General features: G+C 50.9%; 1 protein-coding gene across 4 annotated transcripts in view; it reads right to left on the reverse strand.

Annotated features, from left to right (window-relative positions):
• Window positions 1-19,398, reverse strand: part of vtna (vitronectin a) — a 165,643-nt gene that overhangs the window by 134,018 nt on the left and 12,227 nt on the right. For all 4 annotated transcript variants that reach the window (XM_041198104.1, XM_041198105.1, XM_041198103.1 and 1 more), the window contains one exon: window positions 17,927-18,166. In XM_041198104.1, coding sequence (XP_041054038.1) covers window positions 17,927-18,166 — 240 coding nt within the window. The remainder of the gene's footprint in view (window positions 1-17,926; window positions 18,167-19,398) is intronic.

Below are 19,398 nucleotides of genomic sequence, written 5' to 3' on the forward strand. Positions count from 1 at the left end.
TTTTCCCAGTGTGTGGATTGTGCTTCCCAGGGTTTGTGGTGTGTTTTCTCAGTGTTTGGGTGTGTTTTCCCAGTGTGTGGGTGTGTTTTCCCAGTGTGTGGGGTGTGTTTCCCAGTGTGTGGGGTGTGTTTCCCAGTGTGTGAGGTGTGTTTTCCCAGTGTTTGGCTTGTGGTTTCCCAGTGTGTGGGGCCTGTTTTCCCAGGGTTTGGAGTGTGTTTCCCAGTTTGTGTGGTATGTTTCCCAGTGTGTGGGGTGTGTTTTCCCAGGGTTTGTGGTGTGTTTTCCCAGGGTTTGGGTGTGTTTTCCCAGTGTGTGGATTGTGCTTCCCAGGGTTTGTGGTGTGTTTTCTCAGTGTTTGGGTGTGTTTTCCCAGTGTGTGGGTGTGTTTTCCCAGTGTGTGGGGTATGTTTCCCAGGGTTTGTGGTGTGTTTTCCCAGTGTTTGGGGTGTGTTTTCCCAGGATTTGTGGTGTGTTTTCCCAGGGTTTGGGTGTGTTTTCCCAGTGTTTGGGGAATGTTTCCCAGGGTTTGTGGTGTGTTTTCCCAGTGTTTGGGGTGTGTTTTCCCAGGGTTTGTGGTGTGTTTTCCCAGTGTTTGGGGTGTGTTTTCCCAGGGTTTGTGGTGTGTTTTCCCAGGGTTTGTGGTGTGTTTTCCCAGTGTTTGGGGTGTGTTTTCCCAGGGTTTGGGGTGTGATTTCCCAGTGTGTGTGGTGTGTTTTCCCTGGGTTTGGGTGTGTTTTCCCAGTGTTTGGGGTGTGTGTTCCCAATGTTTGGGGTGTGTTTTCCCAGTGCTTGGGGTGTGTTTTCCCGGTGTTGGGGTGTGTTTTCCCAGTGTCTGGGGTGTGTTTCCCAGTGTGTGTGGTGTGTTTTCCCTGGGTATGGGTGTGTTTTCCCAGTGTTTGGTGTGTGTTTTCCCAGGGTTTGTGGTGTGTGTTTTCCCAGTGTTTGGGGTGTGTTTTCCCAGGGTTTGGGTGTGTTTTCCCAGTGTGTGGATTGTGCTTCCCAGGGTTTGTGGTGTGTTTTCTCAGTGTTTGGGTGTGTTTTCCCAGTGTGTGGGTGTGTTTTCCCAGTGTGTGGGGTATGTTTCCCAGGGTTTGTGATGTGTTTTCCAGTGTTTGGGGTGTGTTTTCCCAGGGTTGCGGAGTGCTTCCCAGTATTTGGAATGTGTTTCCCAGTGTTTGGGATGTGCTTCCCAGGGTTTGGGGTGTGTTTTCCTAGGGTTTGGGGTGTGCTTCCCAGTGAGCGGGCTGAGTTTTCCCAGTGTGTGGGATGCATTTCCCAGTGTGTGGGGTGTGTTTCCCAGTGCTTGAGGTGTGTTTCCCAGTGTTTGGGGTGTGTTTCTCAGTGTTTGAGGTGTGTTTCTCAGTGTTTGGGGGGTGTTTTCCCAGGATTTGTGGTGTGTTTTCCCAGGGTTTGGGTGTGTTTTCCCAGTGTTTGGGGAATGTTTCCCAGGGTTTGTGGTGTGTTTTCCCAGTGTTTGGGGTGTGTTTTCCCAGGGTTTGTGGTGTGTTTTCCCAGTGTTTGGGGTGTATTTTCCCAGTGTTTGGGGTGTGTTTTCCCAGGGTTTGTGGTGTGTTTTCCCAGGGTTTGTGGTGTGTTTTCCCAGTGTTTGGGGTGTGTTTTCCCAGGGTTTGGGGTGTGATTTCCCAGTGTGTGTGGTGTGTTTTCCCTGGGTTTGGGTGTGTTTTCCCAGTGTTTGGGGTGTGTGTTCCCAATGTTTGGGGTGTGTTTTCCCAGTGCTTGGGGTGTGTTTTCCCGGTGTTGGGGTGTGTTTTCCCAGTGTCTGGGGTGTGTTTCCCAGTGTGTGTGGTGTGTTTTCCCTGGGTATGGGTGTGTTTTCCCAGTGTTTGGTGTGTGTTTTCCCAGGGTTTGTGGTGTGTTTTCCCAGTGTTTGGGGTGTGTGTTTTCCCAGGGTTTGGGTGTGTTTTCCCAGTGTGTGGATTGTGCTTCCCAGGGTTTGTGGTGTGTTTTCTCAGTGTTTGGGTGTGTTTTCCCAGTGTGTGGGTGTGTTTTCCCAGTGTGTGGGGTATGTTTCCCAGGGTTTGTGATGTGTTTTCCAGTGTTTGGGGTGTGTTTTCCCAGGGTTACGGAGTGCTTCCCAGTGTTTGGAATGTGTTTCCCAGTGTTTGGGATGTGCTTCCCAGGGTTTGGGGTGTGTTTTCCTAGGGTTTGGGGTGTGCTTCCCAGTGAGCGGGCTGAGTTTTCCCAGTGTGTGGATGCATTTCCCAGTGTGTGGGGTGTGTTTCCCAGTGCTTGGGGTGTGTTACCCAGTGTTTGGAGTGTGTTTTCCAGGGTTTGCAGAGTGTTTCCAGTGTTTTGGAGTGTGTTTCCCAGTGTTTGGGGTGTGTTTCTCAGTGTTTGAGGTGTGTTTCTCAGTGTTTGGGGGGTGTTTCTCAGTGTTTGGGGTGTGTTTCTCTGTGTTTGGGGTGTGTTTCCCAGTGTTTGGGGTGTGTTTTCGAAGGGTTTGCGGTGTGCTTCCCAGTGTTTGGAATGTGTTTCCCAGTGTTTGGGATGTGCTTCCCAGTCTTTAGGGTGTGTTTCCCAGTGAGTGGAATGCGTTTCCCAGTGTGAGGGATTTGTTTCCCAGTATGTGGGGGCTGTTTTCCCAGTATTTGGGGTGTGTTTCCCAGTGCTTGGGGTGTGTTACCCAGTGTTTGGAGTGTGTTTCCCAGGGTTTGCCGAGTGTTTCCAATGTTTTGGAGTGTGTTTCCCAGTGTTTGGAGTGTGTTTCCCAGGGTTTGGAGTGTGTTTCCCAGGGTTTGGGGTGTGTTTTCCCAGTGTTTGGGGTGTCTTTCCCAGGGTTTGGAGCGTGTTTCCCAGTGTTTGGAGTGTGTTTCCCAGGGTTTGGGGTGTGCTTACCAGTGAGCGGGCTGAGTTTTCCCAGTGTTTGGGGTGTGTTTCCCAGGGTTTGGAGCGTGTTTCCCAGTGTTTGGAGTGTGCTTCCCAGGGTTTGGGGTGTGTTTTTCCAGGGTTTGCCGAGTGTTTCCAATGTTTTGGAGTGTGTTTCCCAGTGTTTGGAGTGTGTTTCCCAGGGTTTGGAGTGTGTTTCCCAGGGTTTGGGGTGTGTTTTCCCAGTGTTTGGGGTGTCTTTCCCAGGGTTTGGAGCGTGTTTCCCAGTGTTTGGGGTGTGTTTCCCAGGGTTTGGGGTGTGCTTCCCAGTGAGCGGGCTGAGTTTTCCCAGTGTTTGGGGTGTGTTTCCCAGGGTTTGGAGCGTGTTTCCCAGTGTTTGGAGTGTGCTTCCCAGGGTTTGGGGTGTGTTTTTCCAGGGTTTGGGATGTGCTTCCCAGTGAACGGGCTGAGTTTTCCCAGTGTGGGGGGTGTGTTTTCCAGTGTTTGGAGTGTGTTTTCCCAGTGTGTGTGGTGTTTTGTCCCAGTGTGTGGGGTGTGTTTCCCAGTGTGTGTGCTGTTTTGTCCCGGTGTGTGGGGTGTGTTTCCCAGTGTGTGTGGTGTTTTGTCCCAGTGTGTGGGGTGTGTTTCCCAGTGTGTGGGGTGTGTTTCCCAGTGTGTGAGGTGTGTTTTCCCAGTGTTTGGCTTGTGGTTCCCCAGTGTGTGGGGCCTGTTTTCCCAGGGTTTGGAGTGTGTTTCCCAGTTTGTGTGGTATGTTTCCCAGTGTGTGGGGTGTGTTTTCCCAGGGTTTGTGGTGTGTTTTCCCAGGGTTTGGGTGTGTTTTCCCAGTGTGTGGATTGTGCTTCCCAGGGTTTGTGGTGTGCTTTCTCAGTGTTTGGGTGTGTTTTCCCAGTGTGTGGGTGTGTTTTCCCAATGTGTTGGGTATGTTTCCCAGGATTTGTGGTGTGTTTTCCCAGGGTTTGGGTGTGTTTTCCCAGTGTTTGGGGTATGTTTCCCAGGGTTTGTGGTGTGTTTTCCCAGGGTTTGGGGTGTGTTTTCCCAGGGTTTGTGGTGTGTTTTCCCAGGGTTTGGGTGTGTTTTCCCAGTGTTTGGTGTGTGTTTTCCCAGGGTTTGTGGTGTGTTTTCCCAGTGTTTGGGGTGTGTTTTCCCAGGGTTTGGGTGTGTTTTCCCAGTGTGTGGATTGTGCTTCCCAGGGTTTGTGGTGTGTTTTCTCAGTGTTTGGGTGTGTTTTCCCAGGATTTGTGGTGTGTTTTCCCAGGGTTTGGGTGTGTTTTCCCAGTGTTTGGTGTGTGTTTTCCCAGGGTTTGTAGTGTGTTTTCCCAGTGTTTGGGGTGTGATTTCCCAGTGTGTGTGGTGTGTTTTCCCTGGGTTTGGGGTGTGTGTTCCCAATGTTTGGGGTGTGTTTTCCCAGTGCTTGGGGTGTGTTTACCCAGTGTTGGGGTGTGTTTTCCCAGTGTCTGGGGTGTGTTTCCCAGTGTGTGTGGTGTGTTTTCCCTGGGTTTGTGTGTGTTTTCCCAGTGTTTGGTGTGTTTTTTTCCCAGTGTGTGAGGTGCATTTCCCAGTGTGTGGGGTCTGTTTTCCCAGTGTTTGGGGTGTGTTTTCCCAGTGTCTGGGGTGTGTTTCCCAGTGTTTGGAGTGTGTTTCCCAGGGTTTGGGGTGTGCTTCCCAATGAGCGGGCTGAGTTTTCCCAGTGTTTGGGGTGTGTTTCCCAGGGTTTGGAGCGTGTTTCCCAGTGTTTGGAGTGTGTTTCCCAGGGTTTGGGGTGTTCTTCCCAGTGAGCGGGCTGAGTTTTCCCAGTGTTTGGGGTGTGTTTCCCAGGGTTTGGAGCATGTTTCCCAGTGTTTGGACTGTGCTTCCCAGGGTTTGGGGTGTGTTTTTCCAGGGTTTGGGATGTGCTTCCCAGTGAACGGGCTGAGTTTTCCCAGTGTGGGGGGTGTGTTTTCCAGTGTTTGGAGTGTGTTTTCCCAGTGTGTGTGGTGTTTTGTCCCAGTGTGTGGGGTGTGTTTCCCAGTGTGTGGGGTGTGTTTCCCAGTGTGTGAGGTGTGTTTTCCCAGTGTTTGGCTTGTGGTTTCCCAGTGTGTGGGGCCTGTTTTCCCAGGGTTTGGAGTGTGTTTCCCAGTTTGTGTGGTATGTTTCCCAGTGTGTGGGGTGTGTTTTCCCAGGGTTTGTGGTGTGTTTTCCCAGGGTTTGGGTGTGTTTTCCCAGTGTGTGGATTGTGCTTCCCAGGGTTTGTGGTGTGTTTTCTCAGTGTTTGGGTGTGTTTTCCCAGTGTGTGGGTGTGTTTTCCCAGTGTGTGGGGTATGTTTCCCAGGGTTTGTGGTGTGTTTTCCCAGTGTTTGGGGTGTGTTTTCCCAGGATTTGTGGTGTGTTTTCCCAGGGTTTGGGTGTGTTTTCCCAGTGTTTGGGGAATGTTTCCAGGGTTTGTGGTGTGTTTTCCCAGTGTTTGGGGTGTGTTTTCCCAGGGTTTGTGGTGTGTTTTCCCAGTGTTTGGGGTGTGTTTTCCCAGGGTTTGTGGTGTGTTTTCCCAGGGTTTGTGGTGTGTTTTCCCAGTGTTTGGGGTGTGTTTTCCCAGGATTTGTGGTGTGTTTTCCCAGGGTTTGGGTGTGTTTTCCCAGTGTTTGGGGAATGTTTCCCAGGGTTTGTGGTGTGTTTTCCCAGTGTTTGGGGTGTGTTTTCCCAGGGTTTGTGGTGTGTTTTCCCAGGGTTTGTGGTGTGTTTTCCCAGGGTTTGTGGTGTGTTTTCCCAGTGTTTGGGGTGTGTTTTCCCAGGGTTTGGGGTGTGATTTCCCAGTGTGTGTGGTGTGTTTTCCCTGGGTTTGGGTGTGTTTTCCCAGTGTTTGGGGTGTGTGTTCCCAATGTTTGGGGTGTGTTTTCCCAGTGCTTGGGGTGTGTTTTCCCAGTGTTGGGGTGTGTTTTCCCAGTGTCTGGGGTGTGTTTCCCAGTGTGTGTGGTGTGTTTTCCCTGGGTATGGGTGTGTTTTCCCAGTGTTTGGTGTGTGTTTTCCCAGGGTTTGTGGTGTGTTTTCCCAGTGTTTGGGGTGTGTTTTCCCAGGGTTTGGGTGTGTTTTCCCAGTGTGTGGATTGTGCTTCCCAGGGTTTGTGGTGTGTTTTCTCAGTGTTTGGGTGTGTTTTCCCAGTGTGTGGGTGTGTTTTCCCAGTGTGTGGGGTATGTTTCCCAGGGTTTGTGATGTGTTTTCCAGTGTTTGGGGTGTGTTTTCCCAGGGTTGCGGAGTGCTTCCCAGTGTTTGGAATGTGTTTCCCAGTGTTTGGGATGTGCTTCCCAGGGTTTGTGGTGTGTTTTCCTAGGGTTTGGGGTGTGCTTCCCAGTGAGCGGGCTGAGTTTTCCCAGTGTGTGGGATGCATTTCCCAGTGTGTGGGGTGTGTTTCCCAGTGCTTGGGGTGTGTTACCCAGTGTTTGGAGTGTGTTTTCCAGGGTTTGCAGAGTGTTTCCAGTGTTTTGGAGTGTGTTTCCCAGTGTTTGGGGTGTGTTTCTCAGTGTTTGAGGTGTGTTTCTCAGTGTTTGGGGGGTGTTTCTCAGTGTTTGGGGTGTGTTTCTCTGTGTTTGGGGTGTGTTTCCCAGTGTTTGGGGTGTGTTTTCGAAGGGTTTGCGGTGTGCTTCCCAGTGTTTGGAATGTGTTTCCCAGTGTTTGGGATGTGCTTCCCAGTCTTTAGGGTGTGTTTCCCAGTGAGTGGAATGCGTTTCCCAGTGTGAGGGATTTGTTTCCCAGTATGTGGGGGCTGTTTTCCCAGTATTTGGGGTGTGTTTCCCAGTGCTTGGGGTGTGTTACCCAGTGTTTGGAGTGTGTTTCCCAGGGTTTGCCGAGTGTTTCCAATGTTTTGGAGTGTGTTTCCCAGTGTTTGGAGTGTGTTTCCCAGGGTTTGGAGTGTGTTTCCCAGGGTTTGGGGTGTGTTTTCCCAGTGTTTGGGGTGTCTTTCCCAGGGTTTGGAGCGTGTTTCCCAGTATTTGGAGTGTGTTTCCCAGGGTTTGGGGTGTGCTTCCCAGTGAGCGGGCTGAGTTTTCCCAGTGTTTGGGGTGTGTTTCCCAGGGTTTGGAGCGTGTTTCCCAGTGTTTGGAGTGTGCTTCCCAGGGTTTGGGGTGTGTTTTTCCAGGGTTTGCCGAGTGTTTCCAATGTTTTGGATTGTGTTTCCCAGTGTTTGGAGTGTGTTTCCCAGGGTTTGGAGTGTGTTTCCCAGGGTTTGGGGTGTGTTTTCCCAGTGTTTGGGGTGTCTTTCCCAGGGTTTGGAGCGTGTTTCCCAGTGTTTGGAGTGTGTTTCCCAGGGTTTGGGGTGTGCTTCCCAGTGAGCGGGCTGAGTTTTCCCAGTGTTTGGGGTGTGTTTCCCAGGGTTTGGAGCGTGTTTCCCAGTGTTTGGAGTGTGTTTCTCAGTGTTTGAGGTGTGTTTCTCAGTGTTTGGGGGGTGTTTCTCAGTGTTTGGGGTGTGTTTCTCTGTGTTTGGGGTGTGTTTCCCAGTGTTTGGGGTGTGTTTTCGAAGGGTTTGCGGAGTGCTTCCCAGTGTTTGGAATGTGTTTCCCAGTGTTTGGGATGTGCTTCCCAGTCTTTAGGGTGTGTTTCCCAGTGAGTGGAATGCGTTTCCCAGTGTGAGGGATTTGTTTCCCAGTATGTGGGGGCTGTTTTCCCAGTATTTGGGGTGTGTTTCCCAGTACTTGGGGTGTGTTACCCAGTGTTTGGAGTGTGTTTCCCAGGGTTTGCCGAGTGTTTCCAATGTTTTGGAGTGTGTTTCCCAGTGTTTGGAGTGTGTTTCCCAGGGTTTGGAGTGTGTTTCCCAGGGTTTGGGGTGTGTTTTCCCAGTGTTTGGGGTGTCTTTCCCAGGGTTTGGAGCGTGTTTCCCAGTGTTTGGAGTGTGTTTCCCAGGGTTTGGGGTGTGCTTGCCAGTGAGCGGGCTGAGTTTTCCCAGTGTTTGGGGTGTGTTTCCCAGGGTTTGGAGCGTGTTTCCCAGTGTTTGGAGTGTGCTTCCCAGGGTTTGGGGTGTGTTTTTCCAGGGTTTGGGATGTGCTTCCCAGTGAACGGGCTGAGTTTTCCCAGTGTGGGGGGTGTGTTTTCCAGTGTTTGGAGTGTGTTTTCCCAGTGTGTGTGGTGTTTTGTCCCAGTGTGTGGGGTGTGTTTCCCAGTGTGTGTGGTGTTTTGTCCCGGTGTGTGGGGTGTGTTTCCCAGTGTGTGTGGTGTTTTGTCCCAGTGTGTGGGGTGTGTTTCCCAGTGTGTGGGGTGTGTTTCCCAGTGTGTGAGGTGTGTTTTCCCAGTGTTTGGCTTGTGGTTTCCCAGTGTGTGGGGCCTGTTTTCCCAGGGTTTGGAGTGTGTTTCCCAGTTTGTGTGGTATGTTTCCCAGTGTGTGGATTGTGCTTCCCAGGGTTTGTGGTGTGCTTTCTCAGTGTTTGGGTGTGTTTTCCCAGTGTGTGGGTGTGTTTTCCCAGTGTGTGGGGTATGTTTCCCAGGGTTTGTGGTGTGTTTTCCCAGTGTTTGGGGTGTGTTTTCCCAGGATTTGTGGTGTGTTTTCCCAGGGTTTGGGTGTGTTTTCCCAGTGTTTGGGGTATGTTTCCCAGGGTTTGTGGTGTGTTTTCCCAGTGTTTGGGGTGTGTTTTCCCAGGGTTTGTGGTGTGTTTTCCCAGGGTTTGGGTGTGTTTTCCCAGGGTTTGGGTGTGTTTTCCCAGTGTTTGGTGTGTGTTTTCCCAGGGTTTGTAGTGTGTTTTCCCAGTGTTTGGGGTGTGTTTTCCCAGGGTTTGGGTGTGTTTTCCCAGTGTGTGGATTGTGCTTCCCAGGGTTTGTGGTGTGTTTTCTCAGTGTTTGGGTGTGTTTTCCCAGGATTTGTGGTGTGTTTTCCCAGGGTTTGGGTGTGTTTTCCCAGTGTTTGGTGTGTGTTTTCCCAGGGTTTGTAGTGTGTTTTCCCAGTGTTTGGGGTGTGATTTCCCAGTGTGCGTGGTGTGTTTTCCCTGGGTTTGGGGTGTGTGTTCCCAATGTTTGGGGTGTGTTTTCCCAGGGTTTGTGGTGTGTTTTCCCAGTGTTTGGGGTGTGTTTTCCCAGGGTTTGGGTGTGTTTTCCCAGTGTGTGGATTGTGCTTCCCAGGGTTTGTGGTGTGTTTTCTCAGTGTTTGGGTGTGTTTTCCCAGGATTTGTGGTGTGTTTTTCCAGGATTTGGGTGTGTTTTCCCAGTGTTTGGTGTGTGTTTTCCCAGGGTTTGTAGTGTGTTTTCCCAGTGTTTGGGGTGTGTTTTCCCAGGGTTTGGGTGTGTTTTCCCAGTGTGTGGATTGTGCTTCCCAGGGTTTGTGGTGTGTTTTCTCAGTGTTTGGGTGTGTTTTCCCAGGATTTGTGGTGTGTTTTCCCAGGATTTGGGTGTGTTTTCCCAGTGTTTGGTGTGTGTTTTCCCAGGGTTTGTAGTGTGTTTTCCCAGTGTTTGGGGTGTGATTTCCCAGTGTGTGTGGTGTGTTTTCCCTGGGTTTGGGGTGTGTGTTCCCAATGTTTGGGGTGTGTTTTCCCAGTGTGTGTGGTGTTTTGTCCCAGTGTGTGGGGTGTGTTTCCCAGTGTGTGTGGTGTTTTGTCCCAGTGTGTGGGGTGTGTTTCCCAGTGTGTGGGGTGTGTTTCCCAGTGTGTGAGGTGTGTTTTCCCAGTGTTTGGCTTGTGGTTTCCCAGTGTGTGGGGCCTGTTTTCCCAGGGTTTGGAGTGTGTTTCCCAGTTTGTGTGGTATGTTTCCCAGTGTGTGGGGTGTGTTTTCCCAGGGTTTGTAGTGTGTTTTCCCAGGGTTTGGGTGTGTTTTCCCAGTGTGTGGATTGTGCTTCCCAGGGTTTGTGGTTGTGTTTTCTCAGTGTTTGGGTGTGTTTTCCCAGTGTGTGGGTGTGTTTTCCCAGTGTGTGGGGTATGTTTCCCAGGGTTTGTGGTGTGTTTTCCCAGTGTTTGGGGTGTGTTTTCCCAGGATTTGTGGTGTGTTTTCCCAGGGTTTGGGTGTGTTTTCCCAGTGTTTGGGGAATGTTTCCCAGGGTTTGTGGTGTGTTTTCCCAGTGTTTGGGGTGTGTTTTCCCAGGGTTTGTGGTGTGTTTTCCCAGTGTTTGGGTGTGTTTTCCCAGGGTTTGTGGTGTGTTTTCCCAGGGTTTGTGGTGTGTTTTCCCAGTGTTTGGGGTGTGTTTTCCCAGGGTTTGGGGTGTGATTTCCCAGTGTGTGTGGTGTGTTTTCCCTGGGTTTGGGTGTGTTTTCCCAGTGTTTGGGGTGTGTGTTCCCAATGTTTGGGGTGTGTTTTCCCAGTGCTTGGGGTGTGTTTTCCCAGTGTTGGGGTGTGTTTTCCCAGTGTCTGGGGTGTGTTTCCCAGTGTGTGTGGTGTGTTTTCCCTGGGTATGGGTGTGTTTTCCCAGTGTTTGGTGTGTGTTTTCCCAGGGTTTGTGGTGTGTTTTCCCAGTGTTTGGGGTGTGTTTTCCCAGGGTTTGGGTGTGTTTTCCCAGTGTGTGGATTGTGCTTCCCAGGGTTTGTGGTGTGTTTTCTCAGTGTTTGGGTGTGTTTTCCCAGGGTTTGGGGTGTGTTTTCCTAGGGTTTGGGGTGTGCTTCCCAGTGAGCGGGCTGAGTTTTCCCAGTGTGTGGGATGCATTTCCCAGTGTGTGGGGTGTGTTTCCCAGTGCTTGGGGTGTGTTACCCAGTGTTTGGAGTGTGTTTTCCAGGGTTTGCAGAGTGTTTCCAGTGTTTTGGAGTGTGTTTCCCAGTGTTTGGAGTGTGTTTCTCAGTGTTTGAGGTGTGTTTCTCAGTGTTTGGGGGGTGTTTCTCAGTGTTTGGGGTGTGTTTCTCTGTGTTTGGGGTGTGTTTCCCAGTGTTTGGGGTGTGTTTTCGAAGGGTTTGCGGTGTGCTTCCCAGTGTTTGGAATGTGTTTCCCAGTGTTTGGGATGTGCTTCCCAGTCTTTAGGGTGTGTTTCCCAGTGAGTGGAATGCGTTTCCCAGTGTGAGGGATTTGTTTCCCAGTATGTGGGGGCTGTTTTCCCAGTATTTGGGGTGTGTTTCCCAGTGCTTGGGGTGTGTTACCCAGTGTTTGGAGTGTGTTTCCCAGGGTTTGCCGAGTGTTTCCAATGTTTTGGAGTGTGTTTCCCAGTGTTTGGAGTGTGTTTCCCAGGGTTTGGAGTGTGTTTCCCAGGGTTTGGGGTGTGTTTTCCCAGTGTTTGGGGTGTCTTTCCCAGGGTTTGGAGCGTGTTTCCCAGTATTTGGAGTGTGTTTCCCAGGGTTTGGGGTGTGCTTCCCAGTGAGCGGGCTGAGTTTTCCCAGTGTTTGGGGTGTGTTTCCCAGGGTTTGGAGCGTGTTTCCCAGTGTTTGGAGTGTGCTTCCCAGGGTTTGGGGTGTGTTTCCCAGGGTTTGGAGTGTGTTTCCCAGGGTTTGGGGTGTGTTTTCCCAGTGTTTGGGGTGTCTTTCCCAGGGTTTGGAGCGTGTTTCCCAGTGTTTGGAGTGTGTTTCCCAGGGTTTGGGGTGTGCTTCCCAGTGAGCGGGCTGAGTTTTCCCAGTGTTTGGGGTGTGTTTCCCAGGGTTTGGAGCGTGTTTCCCAGTGTTTGGAGTGTGTTTCTCAGTGTTTGAGGTGTTTTTCTCAGTGTTTGGGGGGTGTTTCTCAGTGTTTGGGGTGTGTTTCTCTGTGTTTGGGGTGTGTTTCCCAGTGTTTGGGGTGTGTTTTCGAAGGGTTTGCGGAGTGCTTCCCAGTGTTTGGAATGTGTTTCCCAGTGTTTGGGATGTGCTTCCCAGTCTTTAGGGTGTGTTTCCCAGTGAGTGGAATGCGTTTCCCAGTGTGAGGGATTTGTTTCCCAGTATGTGGGGGCTGTTTTCCCAGTATTTGGGGTGTGTTTCCCAGTGCTTGGGGTGTGTTACCCAGTGTTTGGAGTGTGTTTCCCAGGGTTTGCCGAGTGTTTCCAATGTTTTGGAGTGTGTTTCCCAGTGTTTGGAGTGTGTTTCCCAGGGTTTGGAGTGTGTTTCCCAGGGTTTGGGGTGTGTTTTCCCAGTGTTTGGGGTGTCTTTCCCAGGGTTTGGAGCGTGTTTCCCAGTGTTTGGAGTGTGTTTCCCAGGGTTTGGGGTGTGCTTCCCAGTGAGCGGGCTGAGTTTTCCCAGTGTTTGGGGTGTGTTTCCCAGGGTTTGGAGCGTGTTTCCCAGTGTTTGGAGTGTGCTTCCCAGGGTTTGGGGTGTGTTTTTCCAGGGTTTGGGATGTGCTTCCCAGTGAACGGGCTGAGTTTTCCCAGTGTGGGGGGTGTGTTTTCCCAGTGTGTGTGGTGTTTTGTCCCAGTGTGTGGGGTGTGTTTCCCAGTGTGTGTGGTGTTTTGTCCCGGTGTGTGGGGTGTGTTTCCCAGTGTGTGTGGTGTTTTGTCCCAGTGTGTGGGGTGTGTTTCCCAGTGTGTGGGGTGTGTTTCCCAGTGTGTGAGGTGTGTTTTCCCAGTGTTTGGCTTGTGGTTTCCCAGTGTGTGGGGCCTGTTTTCCCAGGGTTTGGAGTGTGTTTCCCAGTTTGTGTGGTATGTTTCCCAGTGTGTGGATTGTGCTTCCCAGGGTTTGTGGTGTGTTTTCCCAGGATTTGTGGTGTGTTTTCCCAGGGTTTGGGTGTGTTTTCCCAGTGTTTGGTGTGTGTTTTCCCAGGGTTTGTAGTGTGTTTTCCCAGTGTTTGGGGTGTGATTTCCCAGTGTGCGTGGTGTGTTTTCCCTGGGTTTGGGGTGTGTGTTCCCAATGTTTGGGGTGTGTTTTCCCAGGGTTTGTGGTGTGTTTTCCCAGTGTTTGGGGTGTGTTTTCCCAGGGTTTGGGTGTGTTTTCCCAGTGTGTGGATTGTGCTTCCCAGGGTTTGTGGTGTGTTTTCTCAGTGTTTGGGTGTGTTTTCCCAGGATTTGTGGTGTGTTTTTCCAGGATTTGGGTGTGTTTTCCCAGTGTTTGGTGTGTGTTTTCCCAGGGTTTGTAGTGTGTTTTCCCAGTGTTTGGGGTGTGTTTTCCCAGGGTTTGGGTGTGTTTTCCCAGTGTGTGGATTGTGCTTCCCAGGGTTTGTGGTGTGTTTTCTCAGTGTTTGGGTGTGTTTTCCCAGTGTGTGGGTGTGTTTTCCCAGTGTGTGGGGTATGTTTCCCAGGGTTTGTGGTGTGTTTTCCCAGTGTTTGGGGTGTGTTTTCCCAGGATTTGTGGTGTGTTTTCCCAGGGTTTGGGTGTGTTTTCCCAGTGTTTGGGGTGTGTTTTCCCAGGATTTGTGGTGTGTTTTCCCAGGGTTTGGGTGTGTTTTCCCAGTGTTTGGGGTATGTTTCCCAGGGTTTGTAGTGTGTTTTCCCAGTGTTTGGGGTGTGTTTTCCCAGGGTTTGTGGTGTGTTTTCCCAGGGTTTGGGTGTGTTTTCCCAGTGTTTGGTGTGTGTTTTCCCAGGGTTTGTGGTGTGTTTTCCCAGTGTTTGGGGTGTGTTTTCCCAGGGTTTGGGTGTGTTTTCCCAGTGTGTGGATTGTGCTTCCCAGGGTTTGTGGTGTGTTTTCTCAGTGTTTGGGTGTGTTTTCCCAGGATTTGTGGTGTGTTTTCCCAGGGTTTGGGTGTGTTTTCCCAGTGTTTGGTGTGTGTTTTCCCAGGGTTTGTAGTGTGTTTTCCCAGTGTTTGGGGTGTGATTTCCCAGTGTGCGTGGTGTGTTTTCCCTGGGTTTGGGGTGTGTGTTCCCAATGTTTGGGGTGTGTTTTCCCAATGTTTGGGGTGTGTTTTCCCAGTGCTTGGGGTGTGTTTTCCCAGGGTTTGGGTGTGTTTTCCCAGTGTGTGGATTGTGCTTCCCAGGGTTTGTGGTGTGTTTTCTCAGTGTTTGGGTGTGTTTTCCCAGGATTTGTGGTGTGTTTTTCCAGGATTTGGGTGTGTTTTCCCAGTGTTTGGTGTGTGTTTTCCCAGGGTTTGTAGTGTGTTTTCCCAGTGTTTGGGGTGTGTTTTCCCAGGGTTTGGGTGTGTTTTCCCAGTGTGTGGATTGTGCTTCCCAGGGTTTGTGGTGTGTTTTCTCAGTGTTTGGGTGTGTTTTCCCAGGATTTGTGGTGTGTTTTCCCAGGATTTGGGTGTGTTTTCCCAGTGTTTGGTGTGTGTTTTCCCAGGGTTTGTAGTGTGTTTTCCCAGTGTTTGGAGTGTGATTTCCCAGTGTGTGTGGTGTGTTTTCCCTGGGTTTGGGGTGTGTGTTCCCAATGTTTGGGGTGTGTTTTCCCAGTGCTTGGGGCGTGTTTTCCCAGTGTTGGGGTGTGTTTTCCCAGTGTCTGGGGTGTGTTTCCCAGTGTGTGTGGTGTGTTTTCCCTGGGTTTGTGTGTGTTTTCCCAGTGTTTGGTGTGTTTTTTTCCCAGTGTGTGAGGTGCATTTCCCAGTGTGTGGGGTCTGTTTTCCCAGTGTTTGGAGTGTGTTTTCCCAGTGTCTGGGGTGTGTTTCCCAGTGTTTGGAGTGTGTTTCCCAGGGTTTGGGGTGTGCTTCCCAGTGAGCGGGCTGAGTTTTCCCAGTGTTTGGGGTGTGTTTCCCAGGGTTTGGAGCGTGTTTCCCAGTGTTTGGAGTGTGTTTCCCTGGGTTTGGTGTGTGTTTTTCCAGGGTTTGGGATGTGCTTCCCAGTGAACGGGCTGAGTTTTCCCAGTGTGGGGGGTGTGTTTTCCAGTGTTTGGAGTGTGTTTTCCCAGTGTGTGTGGTGTTTTGTCCCAGTGTGTGGGGTGTGTTTCCCAGTGTGTGTGGTGTTTTGTCCCAGTGTGTGGGGTGTGTTTCCCAGTGTGTGGGGTGTGTTTCCCAGTGTGTGAGGTGTGTTTTCCCAGTGTTTGGCTTGTGGTTTCCCAGTGTGTGGGGCCTGTTTTCCCAGGGTTTGGAGTGTGTTTCCCAGTTTGTGTGGTATGTTTCCCAGTGTGTGGGGTGTGTTTTCCCAGGGTTTGTGGTGTGTTTTCCCAGGGTTTGGGTGTGTTTTCCCAGTGTGTGGATTGTGCTTCCCAGGGTTTGTGGTGTGTTTTCTCAGTGTTTGGGTGTGTTTTCCCAGTGTGTGGGTGTGTTTTCCCAGTGTGTGGGGTATGTTTCCCAGGGTTTGGGGTGTGTTTTCCCAGGATTTGTGGTGTGTTTTCCCAGGGTTTGGGTGTGTTTTCCCAGTGTTTGGGGAATGTTTCCCAGGGTTTGTGGTGTGTTTTCCCAGTGTTTGGGGTGTGTTTTCCCAGGGTTTGTGGTGTGTTTTCCCAGTGTTTGGGGTGTGTTTTCCCAGGGTTTGTGGTGTGTTTTCCCAGGGTTTGTGGTGTGTTTTCCCAGTGTTTGGGGTGTGTTTTCCCAGGGTTTGGGGTGTGATTTCCCAGTGTGTGTGGTGTGTTTTCCCTGGGTTTGGGTGTGTTTTCCCAGTGTTGGGGTGTGTGTTCCCAATGTTTGGGGTGTGTTTTCCCAGTGCTTGGGGTGTGTTTTCCCAGTGTTGGGGTGTGTTTTCCCAGTGTCTGGGGTGTGTTTCCCAGTGTGTGTGGTGTGTTTTCCCTGGGTTTGGGTGTGTTTTCCCAGTGTTTGGTGTGTTTTTTTCCCAGTGTGTGAGGTGCATTTCCCAGTGTGTGGGGTCTGTTTTCCCAGGGTTTGTGGTGTGTTTTCCCAGGGTTTGGGTGTGTTTTCCCAGTGTTTGGTGTGTGTTTTCCCAGGGTTTGTGGTGTGTTTTCCCAGTGTTTGGGGTGTGTTTTCCCAGGGTTTGGGTGTGTTTTCCCAGTGTGTGGATTGTGCTTCCCAGGGTTTGTGGTGCGTTTTCTCAGTGTTTGGGTGTGTTTTCCCAGTGTGTGGGTGTGTTTTCCCAGTGTGTGGGGTATGTTTCCCAGGGTTTGTGGTGTGTTTTCCCCGTGTTTGGGGTGTGTTTTCCCAGGATTTGTGGTGTGTTTTCCCAGGGTTTGGGTGTGTTTTCCCAGTGTTTGGTGTGCGTTTTCCCAGGGTTTGTAGTGTGTTTTCCCAGTGTTTGGGGTGTGATTTCCCAGTGTGTGTGGTGTGTTTTCCCTGGGTTTGGGTGTGTTTTCCCAGTGTTTGGGGTGTGTGTTCCCAATGTTTGGGGTGTGTTTTCCCAGTGCTTGGGGTGTGTTTTCCCAGTGTTGGGGTGTGTTTTCCCAGTGTCTGGGGTGTGTTTCCCAGTGTGTGTGGTGTGTTTTCCCTGGGTTTGGGTGTGTTTTCCCAGTGTTTGGTGTGTTTTTTTCCCAGTGTGTGAGGTGCATTTCCCAGTGTGTGGGGTCTGTTTTCCCAGGGTTTGTGGTGTGTTTTCCCAGGGTTTGGGTGTGTTTTCCCAGTGTTTGGTGTGTGTTTTCCCAGGGTTTGTGGTGTGTTTTCCCAGTGTTTGGGGTGTGTTTTCCCAGGGTTTGGGTGTGTTTTCCCAGTGTGTGGATTGTGCTTCCCAGGGTTTGTGGTGTGTTTTCTCAGTGTTTGGGTGTGTTTTCCCAGTGTGTGGGTGTGTTTTCCCAGTGTGTGGGGTATGTTTCCCAGGGTTTGTGGTGTGTTTTCCAGTGTTTGGGGTGTGTTTTCCCAGGAGTTGTGGTGTGTTTTCCCAGGGTTTGGGTGTGTTTTCCCAGTGTTTGGTGTGTGTTTTCCCAGGGTTTGTAGTGTGTTTTCCCAGTGTTTGGGTGTGTTTTCCCAGTGTGTGTGGTGTGTTTTCCCTGGGTTTGGCTGTGTTTTCCCAGTGTTTAGGGTGTGTGTTCCCAATGTTTGGGGTGTGTTTTCCCAGTGCTTGGGGTGTGTTTTCCCAGTGTCTGGGGTGTGTTTCCCAGTGTGTGTGGTGTGTTTTCCCTGGGTTTGGGTGTGTTTTCCCAGTGTTTGGTGTGTTTTTTTCCCAGTGTGTGAGGTGCATTTCCCAGTGTGTGGGGTCTGTTTTCCCAGTGTTTGGGGTGTGTTTTCCCAGTGTCTGGGGTGTGTTTCCCAGTGAGTGGGATGCATTTCCCAGTGTGTGGGCTGTGTTTCCCAGTGTGTGGGATGTGTTTCCCAGTGAGTGGGGTGCGTTTCCTAGTGTGTGGGGTGCGTTTCCTAGTGTGTGGGGTGCATTTCCCAGTGAGCGGGCTGTGTTTCCCAGTGTGTGGGATGTGTTTTCCCAGTGCTTGGGGTGTGTTTTCCCAGTGTCTGGGGTGTGCGTTTCCCAGTGTGTCTGGTCTGTTTTCCCTGGGTTTGGGTGTGTTTTTCCAGTGTCTGGGGTTTGTGTTTCCCAGTGTGTGTGGTGTGTTTTCCCTGGGTTTGGGTGTGTTTTCCCAGTGTTTGGGGTGTGTTTTCCCAATGTTTGGGGTGTGTTTTCCCAGTGTGTGGGGCCTGTTTTCCCAGGGTTTGGGGTGTGTTTCCCAGTTTGTGGGATGTGTTTTCCCAGTGTTTGGGGTGTGTTTTCCCAGTGTGTGGGGCCTGTTTTCCCAGGGTTTGGAGTGTGTTTTCCCAGTGTGTGGGGGCTGTTTTCCCAGGATTTAGTTGTGTTTTCCCAGTGTTTGGGATGTGTTTTCCCACTGTTTGGTGTATTTTCCCAGGGTTTGTGGTGTGTTTTCCCAGGGTTTGGGTGTGTTTTCCCAGTGTTTCGTGTGTTTTTCCCAGTGTTTGTGGTGTCTTTTCCCAATGTTTGGGGTTGTTTTCCCAGGGGTGGGGTGTTTTTCCCACTGTTTGGGGTGTGTTACCCAGTGTTTGGGGTGTGATTCCTAGTGTTTGGTGTGTGTTACCCAGTGTTTGGGGTGTGATTCCCAGTGTTTGGTGTGTGTTACCCAGTGTTTGGGGTGTGTTTCCCAGTGTTAGGGGTGTATTTCCCAGTGTTAGGGGTGTATTTCCCAGTGTTTGGGGTGTGTTCTACCCAGTGTTTTTGGGTTTGGAGTTTGTTTTCCCAGAGATTACAATTTTGAGATGTGTTTTTCCAGTGTTTCAAGGATTTGTGACGTGTTTCCCAGTTTTTGGGTTTGGAGGTGGAATTTGGCAACACTTGGCCAAGGCTGTGTTCTGGGTCCAGTTGTGATGCCTGCTATAGCCAAATAGTTGGCTGAATCTGAATATCTGAGCTCACATTCAGATGACTGCCCTGCAATCCCTGCAAGCTGCACCCCACCAGCCCGGCCTTTAGAGAACTATATTGTGGGATGAAGGGGATGGGAGGCGGGTGTGGGGAGCATGAGATGGAGGAAGAATGTAGAAGGTGTGAAAGAGCTGCAGCTTCACAGGTTACCCTTGATAAAGAAGTATACGCTCTGGCTGGGGAACACTGAGAACAGATCCATTTCCATGCTGGAGGAGTGCCTCTTCCGCTGTCGTCCCTGCCAATACCTCTGTGCTTGATTTCTTGGCTTTTTCCTGCGGTTCCTTGGGAATTGGCGGATGAAGAAGAGCTTCCCAATCATGGCTGAGTCCACACGGCCTGGGATCCCGCGCCAGTCATGGCGAATGGAGTGGGGTCCACTGGTGCGTTCTGAAAGGAAGAGCATGGGGTGGGGTTCAGATTGACTGACTAGGGTGGCGGGGCGGGTGTGGGGGTGGGTGGGGCAGCAGGGACAGGGACAGTGGGGCAGTGTGAGGCCGGAGGGGCTGGAGGGGCCAGCGGTTGTGGTGGGGTATGTGGCGGGGTTTGGGGGGTGGTGGGGGCAACAGTGCAGAGGGGAAAGAGCGGCGAAATCAGAGGGCTGGGGGTGGGGGGGGGGGGTGGTGTTGTGGGGGGCAGGGGGCAGAGGGGCCCAATCATATGGATGGCAGATTGCAACTGGAAACCCCAAGAGTCCAAACATGACAGAACCATTGAATGGGTACAGCACTGAAGGAGGCCATTTGGCCCATCTAGTCCAGGCTAGCTCTCAGTAAGAGCCACTCAGTTAGTCCTACTCCCCCCACCTTTTCTCTGTAGCTCTGCAAATCTTTCCTTTGCAGATAATGATCCAATTCCTTTGTGAAAGCCACATTTGAATCTGCCTCCACCACACTCTCAGGCAACGCATTTCAGACTTTAACTATTCACTGCATTCAGCCTACCCAAGTTCAGACTATCACCCCCCCAGGATCAGATCCTGAAATCATACCCCCATCAGCTCACCAATCCCTTCCACACCAGAGATTAGCAAACACCTCCCACAAATTCCAGACCTCCCCAGCCACCCCGGCCACCCTATGATCCCACTATCCCACCTGCCGTCATTAGCCTGTCCGGCCTATATGTGACTCCAGTTCCACACCTATGTGGTTGACTTCTAATGCCTTCTGAAAATCCTCTCTGATGTCCTGGCCAATATCCATCCGTCAATCAACATGACAAATCAAAACAGATTATCTAGTCATAATCACTTTATCAACATTGGCAGGATACTGATGTTAGTCCCTGATTCCAACACCACCAGAAGCAGAAGCATTGCAGCCAGAATTCTTTTGAAGTTTTCTTTTTAGTCTTTGCTCCACCTTCTTTACGTTCCACCATGATGGTATAGGAACAGTTGGAGGCCATTCAGCCCTTCCATCCTGTACCACCATTCAGTTAGTTCATGGCTGATCAATAATCTTCACTGCTTCCCAATCAAACCAGGAGTAATTTGGACGTAACATGTGGGAAGTGTATTGAGAGGGGGTTAAGAAGGACATTAAGAAGGTGGAGCAAGGACTAAAAAGAAAAATTCAAAAGAATTCTGGCTACAATGCTTCCGCTTCTGGTTGTGTTGG

This window comes from Carcharodon carcharias, chromosome 10 (genome assembly GCF_017639515.1).
Source record: "Carcharodon carcharias isolate sCarCar2 chromosome 10, sCarCar2.pri, whole genome shotgun sequence".
NCBI lineage: Eukaryota > Metazoa > Chordata > Chondrichthyes > Lamniformes > Lamnidae > Carcharodon > Carcharodon carcharias.